Here is a 23,397-nt window from a genome sequence, read left to right as displayed (position 1 = left end):
TCTCCTGTGGAAAGAGCAATGGTTAATCTGGTATTTGACGGCCTTCGAGGGGTCTACGAGGTGTATTGGGTCAGCATGACGCGTCTTGTCGAAAAGAGCATGCAATTTACCTTAGCAAAAAGTTTGTCGACTGTGAAACAATACATTCACTGTTCGAGAAAACTTGATGTACTTTGGCATAGGCTGCTCGCCGACTGAGACAGTATATGCTGATTCATGCCACTTTGTGGATTTTCGAGATGGATCCGATCGAGTATGGGTTGGAGAATCCAGCATTGACCGGACGGGTTGCGAGGAAAGTAAAGGAATGTTGACTGATTTGTGATACTCTCAGAAAGCAATCAAGGGGTGTATTGTCTGATTACATCGCTCCGCAACCCATGGTGGGTTATCAACCAATGAAGTTTGAGTTCCCTGATGAGGACATCTCGAGGTGCTCCAATCGAAAGATTGAGAGTAACCGATCCCGGAGGAGGGGCCTGACCCTGAATCCGAACGGATTCTGATGTCTGATGGGGAGGTTAAGGTGAATGAGTTTTTGTTGCCCAGACAACGTTTGAATGCACCGACGGTGTGATTGTGCAGAAAATGGTGGTAACCTACAAAGACTGACATGAGATGTCGCCGTTTGCATCGCATGGGTGTCGAACCTCGGTACGTCTACTGGGGCAACTCCTTTCGCATTGGTATATGGAATGGAAGCGGTATTACCTGTTGAGGTTCAGATTCCCTCTTTGAGAGTCCTGATGGACGTAAAGTTGCAAGAGGCTGAATGGGTAAGGACCCGGTATGAAAAGTTGAGCCTGATAGAGGAAAAGAGGCTAGCAGCCATCCGTCATGGGCAGTTGTATCAGTAGAGGATGAAGCGTGCTTTTGACAAGAAGGTACGACCTCGGGTACATCACGTGGGTGATATGGTGTTGAAAAGGATCCTTCCTCCTCAAAACGATCGAAGGGGCAAATGAACACCGAATTATGAAGGTCCATTCGTGGTCAAGAAGGTTTTCTCTGGCGGAGCCTTGTTGTTAACGACCATGGATGGTGAGGATTTTTCATCCCCTGTGAATGCGGACGCAGTTAAAAAAATACTTCGTATAAATTGACCCGCTGGACGAAAAGAATAAAATAGTCCAGGCAAAAATGGGCATCCCGGCGAACCAAAAACAGAAAAAAGGTTCGGGCAAAAGTTAGGGATATAAATGAAAAGATGTACACCCGGCAAGTCGAAAACCCGAAAAGGCGACTTGGGCAAAAAGGGGTATCCCGGTGGACTGAAAACCCGTAAGGGCGGTCCAGGCAAAAGAGGGATTGAAACGAACAACTGCGTCCGGCATAATCGTTTGCGCTTTGGTTGAAGCATCATGGATAATACCCGGTGGGGATCAATCAGAATTGTCTTATTCAGAAGGCAGAAAGCAAGGAGAGTCTGAGGACATATGGGGTGTAACCGAGTTGGAACTCGATGAGATCACGGGTTTCACGTTGCCATTAGGATAGGTTTTTCCTTTTGTGCGCAATTACCTCTTTTCAGGAATTGCTTCCTTTTGTATTGCTCATTTGAGCCACACTTTTCAAATCAACAAAATGCACATTCAGTCAAATAATTTTGTTTTTGTTTTTCATTACCGTTTTGATTGCAAGAACATCCAATTATTTTGATAAAGAATCTTTGCATTTTAACACATACAGGTTCCTTCCGATGCATGTTTATAAGATTGAGAGCTTGAAATCTTATTTGGAAGGTTGAGTGACCCAAGTGTTGAAATCTTGACACGCCTGGGGCACGGTTTTATCTAACGATCTGTTTTGCAGGAACTGTTAGATGTTTTTCACTCACTTGCAGGTTGTGATGTGGAAGCTTTGACAAGGGAGATCCCCATGAGAGTCCGATCAGGGACGAACGTATGAAGAAACGACGAAGCGACGTTGCGGCGTACGACGATCCTTGATGTTAATCAAGAAGACTCTTCAAAGTCGGAAGACTTGAAAGTATGTAATTCCCCGCAGAGTCTGATCAGGGGCAAGCAAGTTAGGGAACGGTAAAGGATGACGAGAGACGTCCGACGACCATTGAAAATAATCAAGAAGACTCTTCAAAGTCGGAAAATTGAAATTTCTGTATAACTCCCAGGAGTACGTCTCTCGTCGAGTGCGGAACGACTTGGAATGCAAGATGATGGAGCAGAAAAGGTCCAGACGAGTCTGGGAGTTCTCAAAAGTGGAAAGCTGGTGCGAGATTAGGAGGTGGATACCTTGGTTCGATGAGTCGACAGGTGTTGTGCCAACTTTTCTTATTTCCCCAGCAGTTCCCCGAGTGGAGCGGGTTTCAAAGAAATATATCTCCAACAGTCCCCGAGTGGAGCGGGTTTCAATGACATATTTCTCCAGCAGTGTTCATCCTACCAGTGGATTGAACGAGTTCCCGTAGTGGACGGATTTTTGCATCCCCAGCTGAGTTGATTCTACCTATGGATTGCATGGATTGTCCCCAGCGGAGTAGTATGCGGTTCCCTAGCAGGGTCAAGGAGGTTCTTCCCCAGCAGGTGATGTATTGATGTTCCCCCAGTTGAGCCTGGAGGTTGCTATTCCCCTAGCAGAGTCTCTGTGAGTGTTTCCCCAGCGGAGTCAGCAGGTATCTGTGAGGGTTTTCCCGAAGCGGAGTCAGGATTGGTATCCCCAACAAGTCAAAGGTTGGTGTATCCCCACAGAGTGTTGGTGGTGCTTATCCCCAGCAGTTTCTCGAGTGGATTGGGTGCAAAAGAGGTTCTTCCCCAGCAAGGGTTGCCTTATTCCCAGCAGCAGTGTTATTCCCCAGCAGGGCGGAAATCCGAGTGGTGACGAGTTCCTCAGCAGAGTGTCTCATGCTCCCCAGAAGAGTCCCTTGAGGGGGATACCTTTTTATGCATTCATCATGAAAAAATAAGCATAGCATATTGCATAGAAAAATAAATAATCGCGTAGCATTTCCATAATTATGGAGCATTACGCAGAAAAAATCAATCATGCATCATTGCGAGCATAAGCTAGTCTCAAGCCGTGGTTACTGTTTGAGAAGTGGTTTTTGCCAGACAGCGAAGGTGTTACTCCGAGGAGTTTAGCCTCATGATTTGATCAAAGGTAGTTCCCCGGTAGTGCGATACTGGAGGAGGTTTCTGTCGTGCGAGATAGAGGGTGAAGATGTTACTCTGAGGAGTTTAGCATCATGACGTCAGTTCAGCAGTGTTCCCCAGTAGTGCGATATTGGAGGAAATGTTTCCGTCGGACAGAGATGGAAATGATATCAGAAGACGTTACGCGATCAGCGGGTTTCCGGGGTTCAAATGGAGAAAAGGAGATGTTGCGACATTTTCTGGAGATCGGGGTTCAAACGGAGAAAAGGAGATACTGAGGTATTTTCTGGGGTTCAAATGGAGATTGGAGTTGAAGATTGTATCCGGGATGAGGTCCTTAGGAGCGTCTTCTGTTCATGTGTCACCTTAGACTCGGGCTGAGGCCAATGAAGGTCGTTATAGGTGTCTTCTGAGGAAGAGATACGCATGCTACCTTCTTTATGAAGGTTTACCCTCTGACATGTCGCCCTCAGAGTGGTTTGGTGTTAGTTCCGACGTTGCCAGCGGAATTATCACGAGAGATTGGAGAAAAGGATATGTTGAGGCATTTCCTGGGGTTCAAATGGAGAAAGGATATGCTGAGGCATTTTCCGGGGTTCAAATGGAGAAAGGGAGATGTTGCGACATTTTCTGGAGAACGGGGTTCATTCTGGCGATCGAGAGTTATCGTCAGGCGACTGGGGTTCAAACTGGAGATGGGATTCATTATTTTGGCAAAGAAGGAATGTTGAGGCATTTTCGGGGTTCAAATGGAGAAAAGGAAGTGTTGCGGCATTTTCTGGGGTTCAAATGGAGATGGAGTTGAAGATTATATCCGGGATGAGGTCCTTAGGATTACTTTCTGTTCATGTGTCGCCTTAGACTCTGGTTGAGGCCAATGGAGGTCGTTATAGGTGTCTTCTGAGGAAGAGATACACATGCTACCTTCCTTTGTGAAGGTTTACCCTCTGACATGTCGCCCTCAGAGTGGTTTGGTGTTATTTCCGACATTGCCAGCGGAATTATCACAGGAGATAAGAAATGCTGAGGCATGTTCTGGGGTTCAAATGGAGAAAAGAAATGCTGAGGCATGTTCTGGGGTTCAAATGGAGAAAGGAAATGCTGAGGCATGTTCCGGGGTTCAAACGGAGAAAGGGAGATGTTGCGACATTTTCTGGAGAACGGGGTTCATTCTGGCGATCGAGAGTTATCGTCAGGCGACTGGGGTTCAAACTGGAGATGGGGTTCATTATTTTGGCAAAGAAGGAGTGTTGAGGCATTTTCCGGGGTTCAAATGCAGAGATCCGAGGATCGTTTGCGCGGAAAAAATACTTCGGGGTTCAAGAAAAGGAAAAAGAGAAGAGAAAATTTTCGGGGTTCAAGAAAAGCAAAAAAGGAATGAGAATCCCGAGTGGATGTGGTGTTCAGACCATGATTATCCCTGTGTTACCATTTATTTTGGTATCCAGGTCGACAAGTTCAGAGTTTGTTTCTTCGCCGATGCTGACAGGCGTTGTTAATTATATCCCATCAGAGTGCAAATTGTTCGTTTGTTCTTGGTATTCAATCACTCTTCATCCTGATCATCCGAAAGCCGAGGCTATTTCGTATCGACAGGTTCACAGTGGATTGAATAGGGGCAGCTGTAACACCTCAAAATTTGCCCTCCTCTCTTGGGACTAGCATTAACATATTTGCATTTTTTATTTTAGGACATTAGGCATTTCATGTTGCATATCATGTGGTTACATTGTGCAAGCAAATTTTCCAAGTCTTGATCAGGAGATGAGGAAGTCAAGTGCAAGCCTAGGGTTTATTGACTGATCATGGCCATCTGAGGATTGGGCTGTGAATTAGGGTTTTATGATTCTCAAGGATGTTGGTCTTCATCTTGATTACAATGATACATCATCATCATCAAGTGTTGGAGCATATTTCTTGAGATTAGGGTTTTGACCACTGGTCAACCTTAATCATCTGCATTGGGCCAATCAGGGCATAATCAGGAGATGGGGGCTATGATGTATATGAGGATCATAATGTGATTATATTGAGCTCATGGATGCTAGGGTTTCATGGTTGAGCCATTTCATCAGGAGTTTGGGGCTCAATTTGATCAGTGCGTAGCCAAATTCATCTATCTGTCAGAAAAGTCAATTGTGGTCAACTGTGCCTGGATTGATGGATTTGGAGGAGGGAGGGGGCAAGAGATACTCCATTCATGTTCAAACAAGTCTCATTTGACATTTCAAATACTCACATTGAAGGATTTGAGGTCATAGCAAAGGTTTCCAAAAGGAAAAATGACCTATGGTTTCAAGTTTCCAAAAGGATGGCAAGTTTTTGGAGCGACTTCAACCCAATTTTCCCCCATCAAAAAAGCTTCAAATGGAATTTTGTTGAACATGAAAGTTGTAGATATTTCTCTCCCATTTTCAAAAAGTCCAAGATCGTGAGAATCGGATGAACGGTTGAGGAGATATGGTCAAATTACCACCGGGCGTGCATGGCAAAATTTTCCATGTATCGATGCACACGAATTTCGTATCGATGCGTGCAAGGCAAAAAAGGGCCATGTATCGATGCACACGAGTTATGTGTCGATGCACACTGTTAAAAAGTGCCTTGTATCGATGCAAACAAGTTATGTATCGATGCACACTGTTAAAAAGTGCCTTGTATCGATGCAAACAAGTTATGTATCGATGCATACTGTTAAAAAGTGCCATGTATCGATGCAAACAAGTTATGTATCGATGCATACTGTTAAAAAGTGTTATGTATCAATACATAACTCTATTTTGAGCTCTCATACAGTACTGTTCATGTCCATATTACTTCATGCACCATCTTCATGCACAAGAGTGAAAATCTCATTTGAGCCAACACACTCCAAATATCAAGTGAGAATGTATGAGCTGTCAATGAGCTGTCACAGGGCTTGAGTGAAAAGGCCATTTTGCCCTTGCTTAAGTTAAACCATATTATGCTAATTACATTTGGTTTGGTTAATTAAGGTGATTAAGTGTGGATTAAGTTGAAGTATATATTCATAATCATCATCTAATCATAACAGAATTCACAATCTCCAAGAACCAGATCTGAAACTTCCACATTCTCTCAAAACCCTCAAGAACACTAACACCTTCAATTCCAAAATTCATCATCAATTCTCAACCATTTTTCGTGATTCTTTTTGATTTGGACTCCTTGCATCATCCTCTAGAACTGTTTGTGGTATTTGGAGCATGAAAGGCATCGAATCGTGACTGCATCTTCAAGAGCATCCATGGTGAAATCGGATTTTGAGCTCTAGGATCAACATCAATTGGAACTGGACACACCTATCACCTTCCTCATCATACTTCTACTTCTGTTTGAAGAAAAAAAGCGCGAAGAACAGCTCTATCGACACTGCATTTCCAGGTTTGAGCAAAATTCGATCATCACCATTTGCTTAATAATTATATGCATTAGAAGGAGCATGAAATGTAGGTTCTGATGATGCTTGTGGTTTTAGGAATAGTGACCTGTAGCGTGAGATATCGTGATTCGAAATTATGAACTCAAACCCTAAATGCTTCGATCTGTTCGATTTAGGAACTTTTAGGTTATAATAGTATGATATTTGTAATCCTCTTGTTGAGACGGTTCGAATGATACCATGCATGTTCATTTTCGTTAAGATTCGATGTTCGTCCAATTTTGTGAATTCTGGAAAAATGCTAGCTGAAAACGATGACTGTTGTGAGTTAGATCCAAATTGACATTTTGAAAATTCAAATAGGTTGTTTCCCGCCGCGCCAAAAAAAATTACAGAAATGCCATTGTCCTTTTTTAAATTAATTCACTTAATTATTAAAAAATGTTTAACACTTTAAATAATTCACCAAAAATAGTAGAGAAATCCTAAAAATATGGAGATTTTTTCCTTGACTTTGTTGACTTGTGTAGGATTTTTTTGACCTATTGGTCAAAGTTGTGCATGGCAAATATTTTATTTGACCTAGGGTTTTCTAATGTATGTCACATTTTGATACATTTTTGCAATTTGATCATGAAATACTCATATCATAGAATAAATGGCTGAAAATTTTTGTGGTGATTCTTGACTCAATGAGGATTATTTATATGTAAATTTCATGAATTTTTGATACCTGGTTAGAGAGCAGCAAATTCTGGAACTTAGGTGTGACAATTTGTGTCACACCTCTTGATGTCAACTTGTTGAATTTAATTGGATGACCTATGCATGTTGGAATTGGCTGAAATTTTGCATGATGACTTGTTGACATGTTAGGATGCTTGATGAATTTTTGTAGGATTTTTCACTGTATTTTCAATTTAATCTTGATTTTTCATTTCTGGTTGTTGAAATTGCAAGCTCATGTGATACATGTTGGTAGATTGATTGGGAAATCCTCATATTGTATTGTATGGCCATGAAATTTGATATGCTTGTAGTAGACACATAATGTGACATCCCTGTTTTGGTCTCACTCATTTCTTTTTTGTTTTCATTGAGTTATGAATTTTTGAAGTGGAAGCATGTATTGATGGTGTGAATTGGAGCATGTAATTGTGTCTGTTTTTGTCGATTTTCATTGACATGGTTCCATTTGCCCAATTGAGCTCAAATTTGACATGGTAGACCTTGATTATCCCCTGTTTAGGTGTAATTAATTTGAGAATTTTTGGATGTGTTTTGGTATGGATTTGAATGCAATAATTCTGTTTGCATGTTTGATGCTTCATTTGGACCAATATGGATTGTTTTGTGCATAACATGAGCATAATGAATGATATAAACATGAGACCAATGATGTTTGCTCTTGTTTGACTTTAATTTGAGTTTGGTTGGTGAATACCTTGCTGTTTAGGAATTTTTTCTTGCTTTGGACCCTAGGCTTGGCCTAGTGGTCTAGTTGCTAATGTTTGCTTGATTTTTCAGGATCAAAAAGGCAATGCATATGGAGAATGATTCAAATTAACTTTAATTGATGTTGTTGATGTTTGTACACTAACATAATTGTGTTTTGCAGGTTGTGAAGCATAGGCTTGAGCCTTGGCTTGCTTTGTTTGTGCATAGCTTGTATAGTTTGTCTGATTGAACTTGCTGTTTGGTTTTGTCTGTCTGAGTACTAACTGTGTTTGATTGTTTCCAGGTACTTTAGTTGCTCAGTTCCTTGTGAACTTTTGCTTTGCTTTGCATAAGCAATTTGCATTGAGGTAACTTCTTAAAACTTCATGTAGTCTGGAGACCCGGCTGTTACCGGGCCGGGCAAATTGTCTGAAGTCCTCCTTAAGAGGCAATGCTTGTGTATGTTTATTTTTAAGCCCAAGCAGGTGAAAGTCCTTTAAATAAGGCAATTGGTGGAAGGTAGGGGTATGCAGCCTACCCCCCACTATTCGGTTGAGTCTTCTCCTTGCTCCCATTACATGGTTGTAGCATCGAGATCAAAAGCCCAAGATCTGTGCAGTGCACATTGTGTCAGAGTCATCGAGTATAGAAGGGTTCCCCTATTCTGGACCCATGCTCATTTGTCAGCTCTCCCTGGTTAGGGATAAGAGCTGTGAGGTCTGATCCTCACTTCATCCCATCATCTGCTTCACCTTAGCCTCGTAATGGCAAGGTTAAGAGCAAACACAGCCTGTACAGACGACTCGCTTCGGCGGTCAAACCCCATTGATTGAGCCTCTTGTTTGGTTATAGTGGGTGTTTTGTGATTATTTGATTGACATGTTTGTTTGAGATGCCTGTTCTCATTTAATGTTGATATATGATTGTACGCTTGTGTGCTAGCTTCTTTCCTGGTTAGGTTAGTTTGCTTATGCAAGTAGGATAGAAAACCGAACTTAGGGTAAACGATGCATGACAACATTAGGCTCGAGTCTCAGCTCCCTAGTGTCGTGTTTTTCCCTCTGTTTCTGGTTAGGAGAGAGTTTCTCCCCTGTTTAGGGGAACTACATCGCCCTGATCCTCGTTCCAGACGAGGTATGTAGGCAGGTGGTCGTGCGAGACCACTCCGGGCAACCTTTTTCTTTTTTGCGTGTGTTTGTTTGTTATCTGACTGTGTGTTTGGGTTCGGATGCCGACGTAAGCCCAGTGATTGGCAGTCGGGCTCCACGTTTGCCCTTTTGAGTGTGTTTTGGTTCGGATGCCGACGTAATTCCATCCAGTGGTTGTCGGGCTCCATGTTTGCCACTCTTGCTTGTTTGTATGTTTTGCGTTGTTTGGCGTGCGTAAGCCGAACTACAGTGGCTCTGATTCTTGTTCCAGACAAGATATGTAGGCTTAAGGTGCGATACCTTATCGAGCTCGTTCCTCTTAACCCCACCTGCGTTCCCCGTGTGTGTGTGTGATGTTTAGCAACCTATTCTTTATTCTAGGACGTGGATCCCGTCGAGTACGACGGACGTGAGGGGTGCTAATACCTTCCCCTCGCGTAACCGACTCCCGAACCTTTTCTCACTGGTCGCGAGACCGTGTCTTTCCAGGTTTCTCTGAGCGTTTCCTTTCCCTATCTTGGGATAAATAACGTTTAGTGGCGGCTCTGTGTGTTTTCTTTTTCGCTCGCCGGTTGATTTTTCGCAGGATGCGACAAACTGGTAGCATCAGAATTGGAGGTTCTTGGAGATATTTCCTGATTTTGTTATTCATCATTCCATACCATCTCTTGATTTTTCCTTTTTAGTAATTTGAAGATGGGTTTGCAGGTAGCAGTCAAGTGTGGAATGAATCGGGCAATGTAATTCAAGTGTCCCCAGAAACCTCTGACTTCTTTCTTGTCTATTTCAGTACCCAGATTTGCAATTTCAATTGATTCCTCTTGCGACTGTATGGTCTTTTCTTCTTGTAGTACCAGTCTGGCAAGTTCTCCAGGGACTTCACAATCTTCCTCACTTCCATCCTCGGCTTGGTAGATCGGATTTTCAAAGTCATAATGAACAGTAGCAGAACTACTATCAACAGGATCCAAAGTGGATATGGATCGGCAAATTGTTATGTGAGTGTGTGCAAGAAACATAGCTTTGTTTAGAAGATGACAGGAAAGATAAAGAGCGCAATATTTGAATGCAAAAAGTCCATTGATTTATTGAATATGAATATGCTTATGAAAATGACAAAACCCTTGAAAAATTAGCTATTGTGCCCCGGGTATAGACATAATGCTTTAAAACACTAAAATAGCAATAACAATTACTCCTGACTAAAGGAAATCGGGATAGTGTCTTCAGCCTTCCAATTATTGAGTCCGTCACCAATTGATGGGAAAATCCAGTTATCCAAGTCATAATCGTTATCAGTATCTTCCACAGCATTGACAGTCTCGTCGTGATTCGGCGGAGGAGCAGTGATGACATCAGGAGTCTCCGGAGGATCAGAGGTAGCCACCTGTATCTTTCCACTTCGAATTCCGCTTTCAACATGTTCACCAGTTAATATAAGTTCAATGAAACCCGATGAGGAGCTTCTCAATAGATGGCTGTAGAATGGGCCGGTCAGTGTGCTCATGAACATGTCCACTAATTCTCGATCAGTCATAGGCGGTTTGACTCTTCCAGCCAAATCTCTCCATTTTTGAGCATATTCTTTGAAGCTTTCTTTAGATCCCATAATCATATTCTGCAACTGTAGCCGAGTAGGCGCTAATTCAGAATTATACTGGTAGTGCTTGTAGAAAGCTGTCGCTAAATCGGTCCAGGTGCGGATGTCAGAGCTCTCGAGCTGATAGTACCATTCTAACTGTGTGCCAGACAGACTTTCTTGGAAGAAATGAATCCATAGTTTCCTATCAGTGGTATACGGCTGAATTTTTCTCACATAAGCTCTCAGATGCATCTGAGGACAAGAGGCACCATCATACTTAGTGAAAATGGGAACCTTGAATTTGCGGGGAATGACCACATCAGAGACCAGACCCAAGTTTTCGAAATCCAGACCGGGCACTTTCTGCCCCTCCATAGCTAGCATACGTTCTTCCAGCAACTTGTACTTATCATCCTTCGGAGAGTACTGTTCATGTTCATAATCTTCATCGTCGTCCTCAGAATTGACGAGATTAGGATTCTCATCTTCCGAATCATTCTCGGTCTCTTCTTCTGAATCCTTCGGAATTCTAATCTTGACTCCTGTAACCTGTCCCTTAAGCCTTCTCCCCGGGTTGATGTAACCCACAGGTTTCTGGTCCTTCTTCTTCTCCATCAAAAGAGTTTTCAGTTCTTCCTGCCCCTTAGATAAGCTCAGCATCATTTCCTGGAATTGAGCATTCTGGGCCTGGAGATCTTTGACAGTTTGTTCGAGAGCCATTATTCAATCTGTTTGAATCTGCTGGAATCTGTTTGATAGGAAAATCGTGAGAACACTGATCCTTTAGAATACCTGTTATGCGATGCAATGCAATGTATGAAATGTTTTCAAGGACTTTCGGGATTTAACTTTGCATAAACTAACAAAAAGAGCTTTTTTTTCTTTTCTCTTTTGTTTTTGCTTTTGTTTTTGTTTTTTCTGTTTTTTTTTTTAGCAGAGTTAAATCCCTAAATCCTTGAAATGGTTAGTACAATGCCATGATGTTATGATGTTATGTTGTTATGATGTCATGTTGTTAGATAAATAACAAGCACAAGCAAGTCACACAACAATCATTCCTAGGTTTTAAGGCTTGCGTGAGTTCCATAGGTAAATACCCTCCCCACTGAAGTTTGGTTGGTTCAACCTGTCTTAGAATAGTAACCGGGTTCTAGAAGGATCTCAAATCATTGACCTTTCCTTAAGTCCACTTCAGTGCAACACCAAGTGGTTGACCGAAGCTTCCCTAAAGTCCAATCTCAAAGAGTGTAGTATCGAGTCTCAACCAACTCCAGTCGGAACCGAAGCCAGTTATCTCACTACTTTCTAATGGCCAGGATGAGTCAATTAGGGTTCTAAAGGTCTGGTTAATGCTTTTATGACACCACGCGAATGCCAAATATTTCCTCAACTAACATGAGGAACATCAGGACATCCAAAGTGCCACATTAACCGTAGCCATCATTTTGACCATTCCAGTATACGCCGGACAGTCGCGATGATCTCTTGCTACTTACCTAAGGTACACTAGATCCGGGTGTAGGATCTTTCACTCAAGCATAACATACCCAAGCAATCCCTTAAAAATAAATCAGACAAATTGAATAAGTGATCTTGTTTTTAAGGTAACCTCTCTTTTTAAATATTTAGGGTCCCCAGCAGAGTCGCCGGTTCTGTCATACGGTGAACTGGACTTTTTGTGGTTTTAATCGCAATGTCGCGGTTAGCAAGAGTCGCCACCGACTTTTCTTTTATCCAATAAGGAAAGGTGGAAAAGAACAGGAAAGACCTTAATTTAGATTTTGGGTTCGGGAGGTACATTATACAAAGGGAAGGTGTTAGCACCCTTTGTATCCATGGTTATCCATGGGCTCTTAATTGCTCGATCACTTACATTATTTTTGTCTAAAAAAGTGTTTGTGAATTGTTTGGAAAATTGTTTTGAAAAGAGAATTTAACTTTGTAATGATTCTTGTATGAATGTATACAAAGTGGTTATCCCGTTTTAGTTTTGAAAATTGTTTAGAAAAATATAACTCGGTAATGATTCTAGTATGAATGTATACCAAGTGGTGATTTTCTAAAGGCATTTTGAAAGGTGTGAGGTGCAAAAAAATGTTTTAAGTTGTGAGCCAGCAATTAAGAGTTATACCGACCCAAGGTCTTTACGGGCATTTCCTATCCTTATGAGGGTAAAACTGTCCTTATTATTGAGAAATAAGTAGTTTTATCCTTTGGATGTAAAAGGGTCATCGTAGGGTCATCGATTGGTCATTGAAGGCAACAGTTATGAGGATACCTTAGCATTCGAAGGGACTATCATCATTTAACCGTAGGCAACATCGGAGGGTCATCGAGGGACAAAGTTGTATATTCGAAGGCAACATCCGAGGGACTATAATTTATTTTATGATGATTTAACCGAAGGGTCTTTGCTAAGGGTATCCCCACGTTCGCGGGACATGACCGTAATATCGTAATCGTAAGGCAACAAAGAAAGGTCCAAGATCACTTATTCAAAGGCAAAGTTTTACAATTAATTATATAATTAGGATGAAACTCCACATTAAAATTATTAAAAATAATATATTAAAAAATTAATACATTAGAAATTAATACATTAAAAATTAATTTAGGGTGAAACTCCACAAGGGTATCCCACAAATAAAGTGGAATACCTAGCCAATAACCTTTTCCTGGGATATGTGAACCTTTACGAAACTCAAAAAAAAAAAGAAACATGTCAGAACACCAAATCAGGGTGCAATCGAAGATTACACCGGAGAAATATCACAACAATAAATAGGATAGGATGAATAATGCATGGCTATGATAAAACATAAAAAAAAACAGAATAGGCCACGGATTTTGAATTTGAAAACAGCCCCACGTTAGGAACTTTGAATTTTATGGCATTTTATCACAGGAATAACATGGTCAAATATTCAGGGTATTCAGGCATATTTAAATTCCCATACGAAAGCAAATTATATATCAACATTTAATCATGATGCATTATATATGTAGATATGGCCAATTGAAAGTATAAACAATAGAGATACGCAAACCTGTTTGCCAATTCAAGGTTGAAGGGATTGACCCCTTGTAGTATCGGAATAAGTTAGGCAGCGGGAATTGGACGGCGATGGCTTCGGTGCAGATGGGCTGCCTTCAGGGTTTCTTTACTCTGAATTCTCCGGGTAGGCAGGGTTCCTATGCCAAAGTTTCTATCCGTCCTTCTCTGTTCTCTCTCTTTCTTTTTCCTCAAGGTTTTGTTCCAAGGAAACCTCAGAGTGTTTTGCTTCTCTTCCTTCTTTCTCCAGTGAATCTCCCAGTGTAAACTCCAAGTGTAACTCCCCTACTGAAACTTCAGTATTTATAGACTAATTTCGTGGGTAATGGGCTTGAAATGAGGGAGACCCAAGTCCAAAATAATTTGTTATATTTTATTTATATATTTATTTTAATTATTTAATTAATTAATTAATTAATTAATTAAATTTTTTTTTTTTTTTCGTTTTTTTTTCGTTTTTTTTTTTTTTTTTATAGGAAAAATGATGGGTAATTTTTGGGGTATGACAGTAGTCAAGTCACTTAGTTGTATATAAATAGATACTTTGTAATTCAATTATTAGCCTTTCAATAATAACAATCCTTATATATTCATACTCCCTTTCTTTCTCTCCTTACTAAAAGTACCTCACGGACTAACAAATTGGTATCTAGAGCTCGATTAGTTTCTTGATTGTGTTTTCAAGAATCACACGTTGGTGATCGTGTTTTCGGGATCGTGTTTTGTTAATCGTGTTTGCTGAAAAGATGAATGGTAATTATGGAATTTCAAATTCTCTTCCAATTCTTGACGCCAAGAATTGGATCTGATGGAGAAAACAGATGCAATCTTTTTTTGACTTTCATGAAATCCTTGAAGTGGTTGCTAATGACGTCCCTGAGCTTGTTGAGAATGAAATTTAAGCTCAGAGAGTCACAAACAAGGAGGCCAATAAGGAAGATTGCAAGACTTCATTTTGTATTTAATCGGCGGTATACGCGGAGAACTTTGATAGGATTTCTCATGCTGAATCGGTGAAGGAGGCATGCGATATTCTTGTCAAGTATTACGAATGAGGTATGAAGGTTAAAGTTGTCAAATCATAGAAGTTGTAAAGGCAGTATGAATTACTGAAGATGGGATAAGAAGAAAAGATTGTAGGATATTTCTCGAAGGTGTATAATCTTGTCCATCTCTTGAAAGGTTGCAGTAAAACCCTAAATGATAAGATGGTAGTTGAGAAGGTAATGTGTGCATTGACCTCTCTCTTTGATCATATTATCGTTGCTATTCAAGAATCCAACAATCTTGAAATATTGAAATTGGAAGATTTTATTGGTTTGTTTGAGGCACATGAGATGAGGATTATCGAAAGGAAAAGTGTTCAAGATTTGATACAAGATCTACAAGCTCGGACATGGAAGAAACATGGTGGTTCCAACAAGTTCAAAGGAAAAGGAGAAAAGACTTAGAGCAAGAAGTCTTGTTCGAACCCTAAAAAATGTAAGGTCGGTGATATGACTTATGAATCCTCGAAAAGAGGAGAAGGAAACTCCTATCAGAAAGATAAAGAAGATAAAAAAAAGGTGTGTAATGCTATCACAGTGAAAAATAGGGTCACTTGGTCAAGAATTATTGGTACAAGAAAGGGAAGAATGAAGGAGCAAACCTTACACGCCAAGATTCAGATAATTCTGAAGATATGGTGGTTATGACTGGAATCACAGATGACCATGTCGACTCCAAAATCTAGTTCATCGATATAGGCTACTAGAAGAGCAAGGTCAAACTTGTCGATAAAATCTCATTGCAAATAGAAGGTACTAACAACATAGATATTTAAAGGAGCAATAGAGCAAAAGCTATGATCAAATATGTACTCTTTGTACCTGGAATGAAGTGCAACATGCTAAGTGTTAGATAATGGTCGAAAAAGGTTTCTCAGTGGTTGTGAAAGATGGAGCCTTTGAACAGTTCGAAACCCATAATAGTTTGGTCTTAATGTTGGTGTAAGCCCTAGAGGCCAATACTTTTGGTACTTGTATCGAATTATTTATTAATAATAAAAGGATTTTTATTTATTATGTTTGTTTAATAAAGTCCCTAGGATAGCTAGTTCGTTTAATGTATCAAGTATGAATTAATCATGAGATCACATTAAACATAAGGACATTATTCTTAAAGTACCCGTAGTCGAGCTTTAGTGTGAAGTGGGGTAACATTAAAGAATTAAGACTATTATGTATATAGACTGATAATCACATCTCATGGATCATGGATAAGGAGTTATCAAGTCTTAAACATAGGTATGAATAAGGTTATGGTCGAAGAGTTACAATCGATCAAAAGAAACAATACATGGGAGCTAGTTGAATTGCCAGCACACACAAAAGCTATCAAAGTGAAGTGGGTGTTCACACTGAAGCAAAATCTTGATGGTTCGATTACAAGACACAAGGTAAGATTAATAGCTTGGGGATTTATTCAGAGAGCATGACACGACTAATGTGAAACATATGCATGACTGTTCGATTGGTCGTAGCCTTGGCATGCAAGCAAGGAATGTAATAATTCACTTAGATGTGCAATCAAATTTTTTGAATGGTCCCCTAGATAAAGTCGTGCATGTCACACAACCTCCCAGGTTTCTGATACAAGAGGAAGCAAGGAAAAGTGTAAAAGTTTCACAAACCCGTATATGGTCCCAAGCAGGTACCTAGGGCATGGAACAAGAAAATCGACTCATACTTGGTAGAATTGAGATTCATCAAATGCAAATCTGAGTATGATGTCTATTTTCATTTTGTGGCACAAGATATAACAATCATCTGCTTATATGTTGATGACTTGTTAGTAACTGCAAATAGCTTGGAGAACAAGTTAAAGTTCAAAGAGCTGATGAAAAAGGAATTTGAAATGTCGAATATGGGAAAGTTGTCATACTTCATAGGCATGGAATTTCAAATTTAAAAGTAAGGTATGGTGCTACATCAAAGAAAGTATGTCAAAAAGATACTCAAGAGATTTGTGATGGAAGACTCGAATCCTACATCTTCGCCTGTCAAATCAAATTTGAAGATGGAGAAGCATGGAGAAGAAAATAAAGTGGATGTCACTTTGTTCAAACAAAATGTCAGATCTCTGAGATATGTGCGAAACAGTCGACCTGATATAAGTTTCTAAGTCAGATTAGTGAGTAGATACATGGATAAACCAAAGGTGTCGCAAATGAATGTTGCAAGAAGAATCTTGAGATACTTAAAGGATCAATAAATTATAGAATTCTATTTCCATGAGATTCTGAAAGCAAAGAAGCTGAGATTACTTGCTATTCAGATGTTGATTGATGTAGAGATAAGGAATATCAAAGAACCACACTTGGTTATTTCTTTCAAGTATTTGGTGCCCCAATATCATGGTGCTTGAGAAAGAAACTTGTGGTGGTATTATCATTATGTGAGGCTGAATATATAGCAGGATTCAATATTGTGTGTCAAAAAATATGGATTGGATCTGTGCTGGAAGAGATGGAGGTCTAAGTGAAGAAACCTCTGGTGCGGAAGATCGACAACAAGTCAGCCATTAATCTTGCAAAGAATCTAGTTCTGTATGGAAGGAGTAAGCAGATTTAGGCTAGGTTTCATTTCCTAAGGAAGAAGGTAAACCAAGGTGAACATGAAGTGAGGCATTGCTCGAGCGAAGCACACATGGCCTATATTTTCACCAAAGGACTGAAGATCGACAAATTCCTAACATTGAGAAAGAAATTAGGAATCACAACTAGAAAATATACCTTCGGTGACACAATATTAAAACAACCACTTTTCCACCGTAGTCATATCATATTTTTTAAGCGCATGTTTTTTTATTTTATTAAGAAACTTTTCATCACGGTTCCTAAAAACATTTGTGGTCATAGAATTTTGATGACAAGCTTCGAATCCCAACATCAATATTTTTCCCTTTTTTTGATAAAAATAAGCGCATGTCCCTTCACCTTTATTGTCGTCGTACCCCAAAATTTGACCACCCATTTTCCTCTTTTATCCGACTTAGAACATAGTACATTGACTTAGTAGAATCTCATGTATGTCATCTGGTTAACCCCAATGACCTAAAAAGTCAAAGAGATACTGTTTAGACTTTTTAACCCCCTTATGGAATTTGATTTTATACTAGGGTTTAGTTGTTATTTTAGGACTCTTTAAGGACTTTATTTTTAATATATAGTTTTTATTCAATTATTTAATAAGAATAAGAATTAGGCTACTAGGTTATTATTATTAGCTTGCTAGAAACATATTTTAATTGGGAAAATCAATCTCTTTATTTAAAACTAATCATTTAGGTATTATTAAGATAATTATTATTTGATAATTAAAGGGTAATTAGTATATTTAATTCATTGATAAAAATAAATAATAATATTATTATATTCTCATTGGTTTTATAATATTGAAATATGTTTATTGTTATGGATAATTAAATGATTATTATAATTATTAATAGTATTATTATTAATATCATTTGTTGTACCATAAATTTTGACCACCTCTTCTTTCATGTTAACATAGTCAGATATTCAACCTCAGGACCTAAAAAGTCAAGGGGGGCGTTTTGACTTTTTAGTTCCTCTTAGGTGTTGATTTTAGTTTAGAGGTATTATTTAGACTTTTCAAAATAATATAATTTGTAGGATTATGCTAAAAAAGTGTTTATAACTATTAAAATTATTTTTTAGGAAAAATAAATAGGATTAGTAATTAGAATATTATATCTCATTAGATTATATTATTAAGAAGGTAATTAAATACAAATATTATATTATGTTGTTACTTATTTAATGAAATTATAAATTAATGGTTTAGGAGGTCTTTTCTATTATTAAAAATTAGGCAAAAAGTTTAGTTATTATTTCCTGGAAGTATTTTAGCGACCTAACTATTTAAATTATTATAAAACTATTATTTTTTATTTAAGTATTTAGAAGTGTCGTTTTATTTTGAATGAGTACAATAGTCTAATGGTTGGTAGAGTATGGGTAAGGAGTTATGAGTATGAGAGATTATGAGTTAGAATGTCACATTTCTTATTTTTAGTGTCTTTTCTCTTTTATTTGTTTCTAACCTTTCTATTTATTTTCCAATCACAAAAATAGTTTTTTTAAAATTATTTTATTATTAATTTTCATATTTTTTATTAATGCATTTTTTAAAATATGATTTTTTTTCTCATTTAAATCATGATTTTTTTGCACAAAATAGTTTTTTATTAATGCATTTTTAAAAATATGATTTTTTTCATTAAAATCATGATTTTATGCACCAAATAGTCACAAAATCATAAAATAAGATAAAATCAATCAAAATCTTTTTTTTTTCTTATTATTACTATTAGAATATTTTCATTATTTAAAATTCATAAATCCATGAATCCGTCTAGATTCATTGACTTGACCATTAAGAAATAGATAAAATCAGATTAAATGAAATCTTTCCTAAACGATTCAATCATGTTTAATTTTTTAACCTAATTTTTACCTATAAATAGCACATGTTTTCTATATTTTTTCTCATCCACAATTTACATATTCATTGTCCTAAATAATTTTTACGTTATAAATATAATTTTAAAAATAAGAATATTCTTTTATTAATATTCTTTTTTATTTAAAAATAAATAAAAATACTATTTAATATAGAAATACGTGAATAGTATTAGATGTAAGTATTTAATTTATATAGGAAAAGTAAAGACGTGTTCTTACCAAACTCATGTCTTAAAAAAGTTTTTCGCCTCATCCTAGCACTATTTCATGCATAATCCATGAAATAGACTCCAAACATTTGTATTAATTTAGTAATATGTAATTTTTTTCTTTAAAATTTGTTACTCCTTAAAAAATATCCTAAAATAATTATGGTTAAAATTGAGACAAAACTAAATCTGATGTAAGTTAGAGAAAAAAAACTTTTTTTTTATATTATTAAATTTTAAATTTGATATTTATCTGTTTAACATCTTCAAAAACTTTTATTTGTGAAGATGGTTTATAGATATTTTAAATACAAAAAATATCAAAAATTACTTAAAAATAATAGTTTAAATTTTAAGTGTTTGAATTTGATTAATTTAGTGTTCTATAGCAATGTTTTAAAAATCGAATTGGAGATTGAACTGAAAAATCTTGCGATTTAAGGTTTAATTGATTCAATCGGCTAATAAAATAAATATTTCAAAAATCTATTACAAAACTAATACAACAATATCGGTAATACATATAATAACCTAACATAGTTCTACAATCATTTCAACCATCACTTAAGAATAATTTGATCAAATTAAAAAATTATAATAAAAATAGTTAAACTAATTCAAATCAAAATTAAAACAATAGCATATAATATGTAAAGTAAATCTTAAATAATTAAGAATACATAAATTAAATAAGATAGAGTATTAAAAATAAATAATATAATATATTTCATTAGAAAAAAAATCAATTTGAATTGAAGTACGACAAACAAGTCTTAATTGACAATAAATAATATTGACTTGAACGATAATTAATACATTATGACTATGCTTAAAAGAGACGACATGATATTTAATTACTATATTAATTTTATAAATACTTTAATATGTTTTTGGATTACATATCGATATTGTATAGAATAATACATGTGTACGATGGTGGAGTTTACCCACAACAGTGTGAAGCCTTGTACGGTTGTGTTTTAAGGTTCTTTCCGGGGTCATGCTCACATGAGGTGAAAGACCATGTAGATATATGGATTGCTTAGGTAAAAGCTCCTAAAAGGTGTAATGATCGGTATGGCTTAAGATTCCCATTTTTCCATTATGAGGAAGGTATTTATAGAGGCCTTCGGGCAAAGGGTTTGGGTACCCTTGAGTGGCGGCAATGGCTCCCTCATGATCAAGAGAGGTTGTTGACTACCTATTCTTCAAGAAATGATGGTGGACTCTGTTTCCTTTGACCAACGACTTTATACACGTCACCAGTCATAGGTGAGTCCTCTTTTCTAGTAAGGATACCTTCGCAGGAGATACTATACTTGGGTGAGGGCGTCCTAAGATAGCACACTCATAAATATAACACTACATAATATCTCACGCATTAGGGGTTTTGCTAAGGACTAAGTGTTTTTAAAACCTCATTTTTGCTCCGGATGCGCCCTTTGTCTTAGTAGTGAGTTTCTGGGTTGATAGTGTCCCTAAAAAGGGGAGTCTCCCAACCTGAAGTGAGTTCCTTAGCTGAAGACGACTTTAATCAATGGGTGAGTCCCTTAGCTTCAGGCGAGTCCCTTAGTTGAAGGCGACTACAATCAACCCAAACTAAAACAACGACTATTAAACAATCAGTTTTCTCCTCCACTCACACTAAATATCAAGAATAACGGGAACAATAAAGTAAATGGTTCCTGATGCATTCATATTTCAACAAAGTGAACACTCTCCTATTGATGAACAACCTACACAGGATTACTAACAAAATTACACAAAGATCTAATGTTATTCCATAACACTTGTCAATAGTCATACAAAATTTTGAGACACACCCTTGGATGTGTGAACCACTGCGAAATGTTATTCAACATGCTGCTTGAAAAGTATTTTCCCAGATAGAATTTTTGCCTCTTTAACCATCTTCACAATAGTTATTTGCTCATTTTGAAAAGTATTTTAGTTTTTGGCGTCCCATATTGTCCCCACACACATGAACCATAACATCACATTCTTCGAAGGCGACTGACTACCTCTGCTCAACAGCCATTTAAACTGCAATAAATGTTGTCAACATTCATTATGCATAGCAGTAGACACTCCCAGCCATTAACGGATACAGTTCCACACACCTACAAAATCAGGGCACTAAAAAAAGGTGAGAAACTCGCACACCTATGATCAATCACTCCCCTTTTAGCAAGGTTATCTTTGGTTGTGATCTTATTTTGAAATATTCTCCACACCATCCCCGACACTTTTGACGTAACCGCCTTATTCTACGCTCTAGACCAAAGAATAATAGTCACTACTACAAAATACATCTTTGGTATCACTATCTTACGACGGCTGTTTAAAAAAGTATAATGATATCTCATTTTTGCTCATCTTAAGTTCTTTTATTATTTTATTGAAATATATCTCATCACTGTTCTTAATAACTATTAGAAGTAATTCATATTTATTAGTTGTACTATTTCCTTAGCCCCTAAGTTTGTTAGAGGGTATTTTAGTATTTTATCCTATTATAGTAACCCTAGTTTGAGCTTATAAATAGGGTGGCAATCATTGTAATTTTTATCATGTTTTGTAGCCGTCATTCTCTGAATAGAATATTTCCATTCATCATTTATTCTACCTTTGCACCAACAATTGGTATCTAGAGCTCCGATTCAGATTCATTGGGAAACACGGGAAACACGAGTGAACGTGAGGTCTTGTGTGTTTGATTTTGATTCTTAGATTCGTGTTGAATCTTGAACAAAATCTGATCAGAATTTTAATTCTGTGGGTTGGGAAACACTGTGTGAGAAATCTGAGTGTACTGTGCAAGGTAGAAAGATGACGGTAAAAACTGGAATCGTTGGATGATCCAAATGTGTGTACTGTTCGGTGCTCAAGATGTTCTAGCTCTTGTCACTGATGGTTATGTTCCGGTAGCAGCAGATGCGACGGATGAACAGAAAAACACGCAGAAGGAAGTAAGGAAGAAGGATCAGAAAGCATTGTTCTTCATTCATCAATGTGTTGATGTAAATGTGTTTGAGAAGATTGCAGATTCAACGACAGCAAAGGTTGTGTGGACACACTGGTTAGATGTTATGGTGGTGACGCATCAGTGAAGAAGGCGAAGCTTCAGTCCTTGAGAAAGCAATATGAGAATCTCAACATGAAGAATAATGAGAAAGTTTCTGAATACATCTCCAGAGTGATTCTGATCACTAATGAGATGAAAGCGTGTGGAGAAACTCTTTCTGAAGAAACAATCATGGAGAAGGTATTGAGATCCCTTACCTCTCAATTTGATTACATTGTGGTAACAATAGAACATTCCAAAGATCTGAGCACCATGAGAATTGAAGAGCTGCAGAGCAGTCTAGAAGTGCAAGAGTTGCGTTTGACTGAGAGAACTTCTGAAAGGGAAGTAGAGCAGCAGGCTCTGAAAGCAACTTCTGATAGGAGGTATCAGAAGTAGTCAGAAGCCAGGAGAAGATCTGATGGTGGTCAGAAGTCAGAAAGCTCAACCTCTGATAGACAAAAGAATGCTCAGAAGGGAAAAGAGAAGTATGACAAGAAGAAGATCCAATGTTACTGTTGTAAGAAGTTTGGTCACTTTGCTAGAGATTGTTGGTCAAACAAGGAGAGAAAATCAGAAGAAGCAAATATAGCCAGAAGTTCTGATGACGAATCTGTGCTATTGATGGCCTCTGAATCTGATGATATGGATCTGATAGACTGGTGGTATATGGACACTGGCTGTTCAAATCATCTTACTGGAAACAAGAAATGGCTGGTTGACTTTGACTCTGAAAAGAGGACAAAGATCAGATGTGCTGATGACAAATATCTTAATGCAGAAGGTATGGGAAATGTCAGAGTGATTCTGAACAATGGGAAAACAACATTGATTCAGAACGTGCAGTATGTACCTGGAATCAGAA

General features: G+C 37.8%; 1 protein-coding gene across 3 annotated transcripts in view; it reads right to left on the bottom strand.

Moving 5' to 3' along the window:
* Positions 1–23,397, bottom strand: part of LOC127087312 (uncharacterized) — a 48,252-nt gene that overhangs the window by 17,361 nt on the left and 7,494 nt on the right. The window contains exons 4-5 of one of the 3 annotated variants that reach the window (XM_051028217.1): positions 13,728–14,020; positions 10,166–11,428 (exon numbers count right to left, since the gene is read on the bottom strand). The exons of 1 other annotated variant lie outside the window; for it this stretch is intronic. In XM_051028217.1, coding sequence (XP_050884174.1) covers positions 10,291–11,400 — 1,110 coding nt within the window. In that variant the 5' untranslated portion in view covers positions 11,401–11,428; positions 13,728–14,020 and the 3' untranslated portion in view covers positions 10,166–10,290. Of the gene's footprint in view, positions 1–10,165; positions 11,429–13,727; positions 14,021–23,397 lie in introns of those variants that run through there. One more of the 3 variants, XM_051028254.1, reaches the window with a different exon arrangement.

This window comes from Lathyrus oleraceus, chromosome 1 (assembly GCF_024323335.1).
Source record: "Lathyrus oleraceus cultivar Zhongwan6 chromosome 1, CAAS_Psat_ZW6_1.0, whole genome shotgun sequence".
NCBI lineage: Eukaryota > Viridiplantae > Streptophyta > Magnoliopsida > Fabales > Fabaceae > Lathyrus > Lathyrus oleraceus.
This window is presented reverse-complemented; position numbering and strand designations above follow the sequence as displayed.